Source organism: Canis lupus, chromosome 27 (assembly GCF_048164855.1).
Source record: "Canis lupus baileyi chromosome 27, mCanLup2.hap1, whole genome shotgun sequence".
NCBI lineage: Eukaryota > Metazoa > Chordata > Mammalia > Carnivora > Canidae > Canis > Canis lupus.
Window position 1 is genome coordinate 43,399,359 of NC_132864.1, and position 13,882 is coordinate 43,413,240.

Here is a 13,882-nt window from a genome sequence, read left to right on the forward strand (position 1 = left end):
TTAAATTAAATTTGGTCTTCTCGGGTCTTCTAGATTCTAAAAGAGTTGGTGTGATTATAAAAAGATGAACTGCCTGAAGTGCAGAGGAGTATTGCCTCAATGGATGGAAAAGAACTGCAGTTATCTCATTATCAGTAATATCTCCCAGGATCTCTGCTGGCTCCCTTCACAAATTGGCTTTTCTTGTTCTCGTGTGTCAGTAAACTATACGACACAGATGTCGGAGAAAGATTTTGGAGTCAAAAGATGCCAGCTTAAATCTCTGGGTTTTCATTTACCCACAGTGTCATTAAAAAAAAAAAAAATCACTTAACCTTTTCTTATCTTGTCTTTGTAAAATGGGAATAATAATTTTCACCTCCTAGAAATGGATGCGAATTAAATAATGCCACATACAAATTACAGTAAATGCTAGCCGCTCTTTTAAGAGGCATTGTTCTCTGTGCTAAGAAAATCCCTAGGTACAAGAGGCCACACAATATCCATTCCAGAGAAGTCACCAGAGCCTTCCGGTGGGATTAAGAATAGAGTTTGCTCTAACAATATTATAAACCAAGTTTGAAGACGCTGTGCTATTGCCTTGATATTTCAGGAGTATGAAATCGCTCCCCGCACGGTTCTCTATCAGCTGCTAAAATAGACACACAGTCAGCTCCGAGGACTCATGATCTCCCCATGTTCTCTACTGATCACTTCTAGACATACGTACTGCATTAGAACATGAGCAGAAAGTTCCACAAACTTCTCACAAAATGCTTAAGTGACAGAACTTACTTTTCGAAGGAACTCGAAGATTGGCGAGGACCACTTCTAGGGAATCAGCCTGGACGCGAAGTACATAGCTGGTCCTGGTCTCATAGTCCAGGGGGGCATTCACATAGATGACACCCGTGATGTTGTTAATTCCAAACATATCTGTAATCAAAATACAGTTTTTTTGGTCATTTCCTTCATGCTATAAGAAATAATTCTCTTTAAAAGGCATTGTGATTTTTTAAAAAGATTTTATTTATTTATTTATTTATTTATTTATTTATTTTAGATTTTATTTATTTATTTATTCATGAGAGACATAGAGAGAGAGGCAGGGACACAGGCAGAGGAAGAAGCAGGCTCCCCTGTGGGGAGCCCAACGTGGGACTCGATCCCAGGACCCTAGGATCACGCGCTGAGTGGAAGACAGACGCTCAACCACTGAGCCACCCAGAGGCCCAAGCATTGTGATTCAAAAAACACTTCTTATAACAGGAGTAATTAATGCATGACAGTGACAGGATGCTGTTTTGGAAATGATGTTCCAACTCTTCAAATTATCTTTAGTGTATCCTCAGGTGAACGTCACCTTAATTTTCTGGTTATGTTGAGATTCTCCTGGAAAGCATCTGTCAATTAAGTTTGGGAAGCAGCGCATACTATATCCACCACGGTAGATTCAGATGGTCCTTTACATACTGAAAGGCATTAAAAGTTTGTGAAACTCAGAAAAAAAAAAAAAAAAGTACGAAAAGTAAGATGAGGACTTGCTAGGGCAACAATTTCTAGGAATGGTTGGTCACTGGAATTCTTAAAAAGGGCCCTTATGATTTCATTGCAAATTGCTTAATAGCATTTATTTTACACTCATTCCCTTCCTAAATATCAAATATTGAATATTCATGTATTAATTACACGTATATTGACTATTTCTTGACCACTTGTGATGCTCCAGGCCAACCAATTTATCAAAAGGGAAAAACAAAGGATCACCAATGTGGATAATGGTGAGCAAAAGAATGGGTGAGAAATGCAGCTTGAACTTGTTCCCAGAAGCCAGCAAACCACCCTCTTCTTAGTTGGTGGGCAAAACTCAATTTATTTGTTTACTGACACCTGTTAATTGTGTATCTAAGTCGAGCACCTGAGGAACCATATTGTACAGTGTATGGTGGGTTTTATCATTCATGTGGCCTTTGGGCACTCAAAATTATTTATGATCCTAAAATCTCTGTAGCGTTAGCATAGGTAGGACGTGCCTTATGCCATGGATGGTCTGGAATGGTGGGAAGAGACCCCTGTAGGCAAGAAGTATGACCACAAGCTGAAAGTATGATGCATTGATTTTGAAGAAATGTCATTAAAATATCCCTAAATGAGGGCAAGAGGAAAGCTTCCAGAATTGGATAGTTAGCATTTCCTTGGAGGTGGGGGATGGGGTCGGAGGGGGTAGGGATCTTGTTTGTTAGTATAACCACATTTTTAAATCAGACTGAGCACAAAGGTACCAATTGCTTTCAAGCTGGATAGGTTTTTATTGGCAAAAATGAGGGAAATAAAAATTCAATGTGAAAGGAATCCCAGATCCAAGTGTGTTAGTTTACGGTGAAGACACCAGTGGAATATCCACTCACCCTCTTCATTTCCTGCAACGATGGAGTACACAATGCTCTGGTTGATGGCCGCTGCAGAAATCACGCCCACCATGGTCCCTCTGGTTGCAAGCTCACTCACCGGAGGGGGTCTGCAAGTTTAAAGAAGAGGATTCATTTTTTTCTAGTTCATTCGTCATGAGGTAGAGTTTGGAACTTAATAGGATATGCTAGTTCAGGTGTGCATGCATTTGCTTGAATAATACCTTTTCTGAAGTTTTTAAGGAAGTGCCACAAGAAGATTCCAGCCCTAACTAACTGTGCTCACAATTATGCAAATGCTCCTGGTTGCAAATGACTTGTCACCTGCGTTATTTTTAATCTGAGATATAATTTAATTTCAGATACTATTTTATTATCTGCCACACATCAGGTAAACTCCTTCCCACCTGTTTCTCTAAATTACGTTCTGAACTGAAAGCAGTAGAATTAGGATACACTTTGCTTCCTCAACTTGCTGAAAGTGAAATGCTGCTCTTGTGTGGCTGCCATCAGCGTAGTTAACCAATAGTTTCCAGATGACTCCTTTTAGTCTTTATTCTTGCTCTAGTGTGAAGCTCTAGCTGTATGAAGAGTACTTGAGCACATGGCATCGCAACACTCTCATTTTTCTTGAATTCAATGGTTTTGCTTACCTGTAGCCTTGTTATGCTATGCCCTCAGTCCTATGATATTTACTTAATTTCCAAGTTATATTTTCAACGACATGTCTCATTCTCAACATCTTCACTTATTTTACAGTATTGGTTACTATAACGAGGCTATCATAACTTTAATTGTAAGTTAAGGCCAATAATCTCACTTTTATAATATACAGTTATTATATTACCCAGATCCAACAGATTTAAAAAAAAATAGTAAATAGTCCAGTCAATCTGTCTAGCGCATCCAACTTCTGCAAACTTCCACCTCTTTCCTCAAGCTAATAAGACAAACTCTACCATCATTTCCTCCACATGGCTTTTTATTTTAATATTTACTCTTCTAATATTGCTCCTCATTTGTATCTCCAACCTCAGTTCTTCCAGTCTGGATTACACAGTGCAATTGTATTGTGCCTTCACCGAAACCTTTTATAACAAATCCTGAACTACAAACATACAGTCTGGATAATTAATTACATACAACTCTTTATTTTTTTTATTATTATTTCTTTATTTTTTTAGATATTTTATTTATTTATTCATGAGAGACACGGAGAGAGAGGCAGAGACATATAGAGAGAAGTAGGTTCCCTGCGGGGACCCTGACATGGGATTCAGTCTCAGGACTCTAGCATCACAACCTGAGCCAAAGGCAGATGTTCAACCACTGAGCCACCCAGGTGCCCTAATACAACTCTTTATTAACATACCCAAATTGCTATGTTCTTTGCCATCATAGTCCATATGCTTGGCTAAGTTACTGAAATGTAAAGTGATCTATTGTACAGATGCTCTAGTGCCTAATGGTGGTCCATATATTCATTGCATGTTCAATACCTATTTTTTTGGCTAAAGAATAAGAACTAAAACATACAAATTTTAATGAAAATGATAAAGTAGTTATGTATGCATGCATGCATGTATTTTGTTTCCCTGCATCATTCGGCCTTCTTTTGTTACCGTGGATAACCACACCTCCTCCCTGGTTTGTAGCTTCAAATGCAGTAGCTGAAATGGTAAGTTCACCATTTCAGCTACTGAACCAAATTGTCCCATGGTTTGAGTAAGGCTGTTACAGTCCCCAGAATGTGTGGATAGACATAGTACCCATCTTTGGCCACTGAGGGTACTTTCCCTTCTTTGCTCACTGTTCATGTCTCATGGAAAACCAATGAAAGCCTCAGCCAGAAATTTTATTTTAAGTACTAGAAAAATATTTTTCCAAGAATTTTACTGTTGCTTGATGTTACCCTATGTGAACGTTCTTGTTGATCATGATACCAACACAAATAAAAAACAAACAAACAAAAAAACTAACAGTTGGAAATAGGTCTCTATACATTGATTAATATTCTCAGTTCTCAGTGCTGCTGTATTTGAAGCTAGGTAAGTTCACCATTTCAGCTACTGAACCAAATTGTCTTTTCTTTCTCCTTTTTCTAGGATTGTTATCATTTCCCACCCAAAACATCCCCACTAATTGACAAGAACATGTTTAGATTAGAAAAGGATGGGTTTGCCTAGATAGACACTTCTAAAGTAAGATACTGGAGATGACGATTATATCCTATGACCAATTTATTTACACACTGTCATGGTGTCAGCCTAGTGGAATACAGGCTCCTTAGGTAAGCCTGAACAGAAAAGATAGTAGTCTATCACAAAGAGGAAGATGGTCACAAAAATGACTCTATGGTTGGTTTTGACGGATGGCTTTGATGATGGATAGATACATTTTTGTACAATATCTTAGATTATAGAGGAGACATTAAGACAATTTGCTGTTTGTCGCATTTCTCAGTGATTGACCAATCCTGATACTCCGACTCCCGTGCACTGCTCTCCTCTTGCATGGCGGCCAGACTGCAGCTTCCTTGTAAACAACAGAATACAGCACAGAAACCCGGGATGTCACCTCAGTGATGCTGCTACATACGACTGTATTCCTGCACGTTCCTTCTCGCTAGCAGACTCTAACCCTCTCCTTGCTAGGTTGAGTGAAGGGGACCTCCGGGATTGTCCATATGGCAAGAAACTGATGGTGATGTCTGACCACCAGGCAGCAAGGAACTGAGGCCCCCAGCCCAACATCCCACTCATAACTGGGTTCTACCCTCAACCACACGAGCTTGGAGCAGACCCGTCTCCAGTCAAGCCTCAGATGAGACAGGAGCCCTGGCCAGCACCGTGATGCAAACCTGAGTGAAACAATGACCCAGAATGCAGGCAACTCATTTCTGACCTACAGAAACTTCAAGATGATATATGTGTTGCTTTCAGTCATTAAGTCTGTAAAAATATTATTTTGTGCAAGAGAGAACTGATACATGGCTTGAATGTTAGGAGCAATGAATTGTTAGCTTATGACAGATCAATATACCATACAAGTTAATTCTGATATAGGAAAACATGTTAGCCATATTCTGGGATCACCTCCATAAACTGAATTTCTTTTTGTGAAAACAAACATTGCTTAAATTGTTTACTTCTCTATCTTGTTACTGCTCACAAGAACTAATTTTTATGCTTCCCATAATTAATTTGTCTCTTGATCCTTATAATGTACAGAAATAGAAGGTCTGCAGCCAATGTACCTTCAGCTTTAACGTTAGAAAAATGTCACCATTTATCTCAAACTTTAAAAACTTCACTTTATGCATGTTTTTCTACAATTAGGATGGAAATGATCAATACTGAAAAAAAGTAACTGGCACAGTTTTAAAAGGAATTTAAATCCAATGCATACCACTGAAAGCACTTTAAATTCTATTTGTTAGTAAATGTTTAAAACAGTTTCACTTTCTAGAAAAAAACGTCTCCTCATTAACCTTTGTGTTAATTGTTCCAACACACTCCTTTCTACCAGAAACAAAACATACTATAAAAATGCAATTTTCTCCTGGCTAGAACTAAATGAACCTCTATGATAATGAGCATTAGATTACAAAATTTCAATTCTTTTCTATTTATTGCAAGGCAGTACCCTTTTTATTTTTGTTTTATGCCCCGGCAAGTACCAGTTACATGATTGGGGCAAATTACTATTTCCTTAGGAGTCACATGTTACTTGAATGCAAAACAAAAGAGTTAGTGTCAGTCAGGAAGTGTAGACCTAGCTGATGGAGAGGACAGAAAGGTAAGGAAATGGAATGACATGGGCTGGGCATCAATGAAAAAGAAGGGTGGATAAGGACTCAGGTGGGCACTGTGTGCTCGATTGAATGAGGCCAGCTGCCAGCACAATGTGAGTTTAAAATGGGAAAAAAGGAAGTTCAAATTTTTATGTGAATTATTTGAACTTTTATATTTTGGAAACCAGTGGAAATTTATTTTTTGAAGCATTATCTGACTTGGCTTGATCTATGGGCTGACACTTTATGATTTTTAGAATCCTGCCTGTAAGGTATTTTCTGGTCCTACCCCACTCTGAATCTGATGTCATGTGATTTATCATTATTTCCCCTTCTTTCCATGGAGTCCAGTCAAATGTACTGATTCATTTCAGAAGCAAAGAATTATGGCCAAAGAAAGGATTCCTCAGAACCTTTTTTTAAAAAAAAATTTTTTTCTTGTTGTTCTTTCATATACTGACAATTCATTCATTTTATAATAAACAATACATCAATAACCCTCTTCCAATTTAATTCTTTAAATTAATTTATTTCTTTAACCCTCTTCCAATTTACAATTTAACACCTCACTCAAAACAAATAGTTGTCTAGTGTCTGAAATTCAGGAATTCTGCTTTTTAAAGCTAGATTTACTGCCAATATAAATGGGAAAAAGCATTTTTTTACAAAAAAAGAGCCAGTTGAATCAGATGGGGCTCAGGAGTGGAGCTTCATGGCTTTCCTATGGACTTTCACGGTCAAGAGAGCAGCTGGATCCCCCCCCCCCCACCCGCAGGAAGACTGCTAAGAGTATGGTAACGATGATGGTTATGTCTTTAACAGATATGGACCTTGAAAACCAGGGAGACTCATGGTTTCATACTTACAAAATGCTGTCAGGAAGGGCCTTCATAGAGTCTTTCACAAAGCTTGATCCAAACTGGGTTTGAGGCCCATGTTTACTGACACACGCCCAACATTTTGGGCTCTATCGGCCATTTTATTTTTTATTTTTTAAAAGATTTTATTTATTTATTCATGAGAGAGAGAGGGGGAGAGACATAGGCAGAGGAAGAAGCAGGGTTCCTGTTGGAAGCCTTATGGGGACCTTGATCCCAGGACCCAGGGGTCATGACCGGAGATGAAGGCAGATGCTCAACCACTGAGCCACCCAGGTGTCCCTCTCTTGACCATTTTATTTAAAAAAAATTTTTTTTTAAAGACTTTTATTTATTCATGAGACATACACACACACACACACACACACACACACACACACACAGGCAGAGACAGGCAGAGGGAGAAACAGGCTCCATGCAGGGAGCCCGATGTGAAACTCCATCCCGGGACCCCGGGGTCACGCCCTGGGCTGAAGGCAGGCACTAAACCACTGAGTCACCCAGGGATCCCCTCTATTGACCATTTTAAACAAAATCCCCAGATTTTGACTAAAATTCCAAAAATCACTTAAGGTAATTCTTAAACAAAGCCTAAATAACATTTCAACTGAGAAAACTAAACTCAATTATGATAGATATCACATTTACATTTTATTAAGTCATTAATCTTGCTATTTGCATTGGTTGTGCCTCTCCTAAATTGTACATGTAAAACAGCTGTATTATTATTATTATTATTATTTTGACGGCACATTTTGGTTTTTAGAGCACTGTGAGGTTCACAGAAAAATCGCACAGAAAATATAAAGCTCATATATGCACCACCCCAGGTTGCCCTATTATTGACATCTGGTATTAGTGTGGTGCATTCGTTAAAATTGATGAGCCAGTTGATGACACAAGGCCTCATTTTTGCTGTGTATGGTTCTATGGGTTTAAACCGATTTATAATATCATGTATCCACCATTATATTATCATGCAGAATAGTCTGGGTGACCTAAAATTCTCCTTTTCTTCAGTTATCCATCCCTCCTTCCCCCTGAAACTCTGGCAAGTACCCATCTTTTTCTTGTCTGTATCCTTTTGCCTTTTCCACACTGTCATGTGGTTGGAATCATACAGTATATAGTCTCTTTGGGACTGGCTTTTTATCAATATGTACTTAAGCTTCCCCTATGTCTTTTGATGGCTTTATACATTTTATTGCTCAATCACATTAGACTGTATGAATGTATGATGAACAGCTGCATTTTAGTAAGAAAATTGATCAAAATAACTCCAAACATGTTGTTTAGAAATAAATCTTTGCAGATAAAATGCGACCCAGAAAAGTTAACTGCTACATAATTTATATGCAAAATGCTTTCAACATAATTTTCTTATGGATTATAAATTAATTCATAGATATCTGTTTAACATTTCAAGTTTTTTTCTGAAAATACAGATTACAATAAATCTGTCTCAATTAAACACATTTTAACATATCTGAATCATCTGAATAATGACTATACTAAAATAACAGACTTTGCAGTTCTCAAATGGTAGACCCCATTTTTACAGTATAAATATAGATGAAACAATTATTCTACAATTTAAAATCTACTTTTATTGTTGGGTTCAAGAAGTAACAATAAAAGTAAATGTTGTATGTGTCGCATAAAGCTCCTAATTATTTTAAATGCTGTGCAGCTTAGGATATAAAAGTGTTTGTAAATAGAAGCTATAAAATTTCACTGAGATTCAATCTGGCTCTATTGCTTTCTTTCTACTGAGAGACAAATCTAATTTATTTTGACATGTTTGAATTCAATATATTTGCAAATCAGTGTCAATTAAGGAACTGTTTTTATATCTACTATGAGGGAATTTAATGAAAATGGGAAGGAAAAAAAAAGCATTCACCAGAACTCCTATTATTTGTAACCTTGGAGCAATTGCATCAGAGTGATCAGATTTTACTTATTTAAACAAGAAAAGCAGTTTTAAAAAGACATGAATCAGGAGAGAAATGCCAGCTTTCCCAGAATTCTTAGGATGGATTGTAAATAAAAAATTTATAAAGGACCAAAGGGTTAGACACTGTACTTCTACAGCTTTTCCAAAGCATCCTTACTATTTTAAGAGTTTTGCTTCTTTTAAGATCCATGAATCGTCCTCATCTTGAAGACAAGAAACCTGATGCCCTGGATAGTAAACAATTTCTCAAGTCCAGAAAAATATCTGAAGCTAGATCTGCAACCTAGGGTGTATGTTCATTTGTTTCATTTATTATTTGCATTAATAGAGTTTATCTATTCTCGCTTAGTCATCGGCTCTCAACTTTATTAGAAGTACCTGAAGAACTTATTAATTTTTCAGATTTTTCTGGATTATGCTTAAAGATTCTGATTTAGTAGGACTATCACTTATAAATCATTTATAATCACTTATAAATCACTTATAAAATTCTGGCTCTTATATTTACTACCTATGTGACCTTGCAAAAGTTCTTAGCTTCCCTGTTCTTATTTCTTTATCTATAAAATGGGGACATCATTTACTTCAGAAGATGGTGGAGTATACTAAGGGACATAATGTGGACAAAAAGCTTTCATTAAACTTAGCGTATACTAGTTGTTCCATAAATGATTGCTTTATCAATATACTACTTTATGGGTTATGCTTCTGGAAGTTTAGCATAAATATTATACGATAGACAAGTTTGTCTCATAGACAAGAGGAACAAAAAAATAAAGCTTGAATACTTTTTTTTTTTTAATTTATGATAGTCACACAGAGGGAGTGAGAGAGAGGCAGAGACACAGGCAGAGGGAGAAGCAGGCTCCATGCACCGGGAGCCCGATGTGGGATTCGATCCCGGGTCTCCAGGATCGCACCCTGGGCCAAAGGCAGGCACCAAACCGCTGCGCCACCCAGGGATCCCCAAAGCTTGAATACTTTTAAGTTGAGTACTTTGAAGCAAAGAAAATAATCAACAACAAAAAAGGGCAACCTACTGAATGGGTAGAAATACTTGCAAATGATACATGCTTAAGGGGTTAATATTCAAAATGCATAAATAATCTGTACAAGTCAACATAAAAAGATAATTCATCTTAAAAATGAACGAAGAACAGACATTTTTCCAAAGAAGATGTACAATGGCCAATAAGTACATGGAAAGATGCTCAACATCATTCATTATTGGGGAAATGCAAATCCAAACCACAATGAGGGATCACCTTATACAAGTTGGGCCACCTTATACAAGAAATAACAACTGTTGGTAAGGATATGGGGGAAAAAAAGGAAGCCTCGTGCACTGTTGGTGGGAACGCAAGCTGGTGCATCCACCGTGGAAAAGAGTATGGAGGTTCCTCAAAATGTTAAAAGTAGAAATATCATATGGTCCAGTAACCCCGCTACTAGGTATTACAAAAGAAAATGAAAACACAAATTAAAAAAGACATGAGCATCCCTATGTTTATCACAATGTTATTTACAAACACTAAGATATGGAAGCCGTTTAGGTGTCCATCAATGATGAATGGATAAAAAAGATGTGGTCTATATACACAATGGAATATTCCCCATTCGTAAGAAAGAATGAAATCTTGCCCTTTGCAACAATGTGGATGGAGCTAGAGTGTATTATGCTAACTGAAATGAGTCAGACGGAGAGAGACAAATACCAAGTGATTTCACTATATGTGGAATCAAAACAAAACCAAGAAAAAACATAAATTTCAGACTCACAAACACAGAGAATAAAGTGGTGGTTGTCAGAGGAGAGGGATGCAGAGGTGGGCAAGATGGCCAGACGGGTTAAGAGGCCCCAACCTCCAGTCATAAAACAAATCACAGAGATGAGAGTATAGCACAGGGAATATAAGCAACAATGCTGTATAATGTTGTGTGCTGACAGACGGTGACCACACTTATCATGGCGGCCACTGAGTGAGGTCAGAATTGGTACGTCAATTGAGGCCATGGTCCGTCAACTAGTCTTCCATAATGAGAAGAAGTAACTTTATCTAAAATGCTAACAAATACATACAAATGAAATATCTGTAGTTATACATATAACATATCCTTGTTCTTTGGTGCAAGTCTATGCCGAAGTGAGGCTTTAAAACTTGAGTATGTAATTGTTTACTGTGATAAAAATAACATGATGAAAATAAACATAGTAAGACTGTTACACATATTGATTATTGTAGGAGTCCCCAAAAAACTTGGTAACTGTTTATTTTTAGAGAGGGAGAAGCAGGAAGGGGCAGAGGGAGAGAGAGAATCTGAAGCAGACTCCCCTACTCAGCACGGAGCCTGATGTGAGGCTTAATCTCATGACCCTGAGATCATAACCTGAGCTGAAACCAAGAGTCAGACGCCTCACTGACTGGGCCATCCAAGTGCTCCCAAACATGGTGACTTTAAAAAATTGTAAAAAATTGTCTTCAAAATTCTCTTTGTACTTGTATGGGGGCTATGCAGTTTTATTCAGTACTTCTGACTAGAGAGCTTATTTCTACTACACCAGGCATTTTTACTTGCTATGTTGATTGGACCTCTGATGTTCTGGGTTTTCAGTTGATCTGGGAAGGGAAAAATAGGGCCTAATGGTACCAAAGAGAACCCAAAACCTCAGGCTTCATGTAGCCCCTTCCGGGGTTAATTAGTAAATGCAGTTATTTTATTCACTTTATCAGAGCTTCTACTGGGAAAGGAGAAGAAATGTAAGTGTACCTCGCCGAATAGTGAAACTGCTGTGCAAACATCCAGCCATTCTTTCTGAAGTCTTCTCAATATTCCAACAGTTTAAAGTCATAAAATGATAGACATAGATATCCCCTTCTCGGCAGATTAAATGACCTCACTGAATTCTATTAATATTTATATAATATCTCAATAAACTTATCTGCTAATGAATATATGAGAAAAATAGGAATACTTTTAATAAGTAATATTGCTCTAAGCTAATATTGTAGATTATGTCTTAAGCACTCAGAGTCTCCCTTCCTGGTTCTTAATCACAGAACAATTTTACATCTGAAGTGACGATAATACTTTTCCTCTTAACGATTTTTATAGCTTTAAATCTATAGATTTTTTCCCGTCTTCATTCAAAAATAATGGAGTAGGATTGGTATAGGTAGAGGTGGGCTCTGACTTAAAAAAAAAAATCACTAAGTGATTAAAATCCAATGAGTTTATAGAAGTTCACTCACTCATTCATGGAGTGGAGTAGGATTGGTATAGGTAGAGGTGGGCTCTAACTTAAAAAAAAAAATCACTAAGTGATTTAAAATCCAGTGAGTTTATAGAGGTTCACTCACTCATTCAATAAATACCTATTGAATCTATATTCTGTGCCTGGCATCCACTAGGCAGTAAAGATAGAAAGACAAGAGAGAAGAGGTGGATTGCACATTCATTAAACGTATAGCCTTGCAGGCAAACGAGACAGTTGTGGGAATAATTATAGTAAAATGTGGTAAGTGCATTAATATCGGTTCCCTGATTATAAGTTCAGTGGTAGACATGGCGCTCACCATTCATATTTTATGTTCTTCCAATATTTATAAAGTAATTGATGGAATCAGGGGCTGTATGGTTTGATGGGATATGTTAGACCGGGCACATTCATTTCTGGCTGATCAATCTACACAATAAAAATAGTCACACACATACACACACACTCTTAGTAATTACCTCGAGAAAACAGTTTTATGTTTTGGCTCATTTACCTACATAGGGGTAGCTCTTTCTCCTTTATAGATGGATTTATGCATTTGAACTTTTGAAAGCCATGACAGTAAATTTAAAACAGGACCTCTAAGGCTTCTATTTGTTATTTTCCATTGATTAGGTTCAATGGCTTTGGGATGAAATAGTCATATAAAGGTGAGAAATCACCATAGAATCTTGAAATCTATTAGGACACTCAAACAAATAACATCAAAAAGGAGAAAATAGTTCTTCTAGAGAGCATTTGATATTTCAATTTATTTCTACTTTGTTGGCTAAATGCACTACCTCAAATATATGACTAAATAATAAAATATAGACATAAAATAATGAAAATAGACATTCAAGGTCTTCCAGAATTTTTAGGACAGAAAGAAGTCATTTTTTTCCATTAAGCGTTATTCATACCTTAGAAAAAGAGTACACTAATGCCACCTGGGAAGAAGGGTGTATAGTCAGTATTCAATACCTTATCAGATAAATTCTTCACTATTTAGGAAGTGGGGGTACTCTGGTTTCATTTAGATTTTTGCTAAAGAAGTTGTAATATATACATTACTTCTAGACTTACTTTTTATTGGGATCAGGGTAACTATAAGCAAAATTCTTCACCCAGCACAATCATTTGATCATTAAGCCAAAGACAATGAAGAAATAAAAAGGGAAAAAGAGTTTTCTGGTTTTCTTTAAATATTTCAAATGATGAAACTTTATATTTTAGTTTTTTTTTTAATATATATATATTTTATTTACTTGAGAGACAGTGAGTGAGAGAGAGCATGAGCCGGTGCAGAGGGAGGGGGAGAAGCAGATTCCCTGGTGAGCACAGAGCCTAATGTGGGACTTGACCCCAGGACTTTGAGATCATGACCTAAGCGGAAAGGCACTTCACTGACTGAGTCACCCAGGTGTCCCAAAGACGAAACATTGTATGCATATTTAAAATAAAGCATTTTAAAAAAATAAAAAATAAAAAAATAAAGCATTTACTATAAAATATGTATCTGATCTCAGACTTGATTAATTTCTAAATTTTTTGTATTTGCTTTTTAAAAAAATTACAGACACCATCAACAAAATGAAAAGGCATTTATGG

The 13,882-nt window shown here is 36.9% G+C and overlaps 1 protein-coding gene across 1 annotated transcript in view; it reads right to left on the reverse strand.

Annotated features, from left to right (window-relative positions):
* Positions 1-13,882, reverse strand: part of PCDH15 (protocadherin related 15) — an 876,905-nt gene that overhangs the window by 129,303 nt on the left and 733,720 nt on the right. Inside the window, exons 24-25 of the mRNA XM_072803740.1 lie at positions 2,388-2,497; positions 775-915 (exon numbers count right to left, since the gene is read on the reverse strand). Coding sequence (XP_072659841.1) covers positions 775-915; positions 2,388-2,497 — 251 coding nt within the window. The remainder of the gene's footprint in view (positions 1-774; positions 916-2,387; positions 2,498-13,882) is intronic.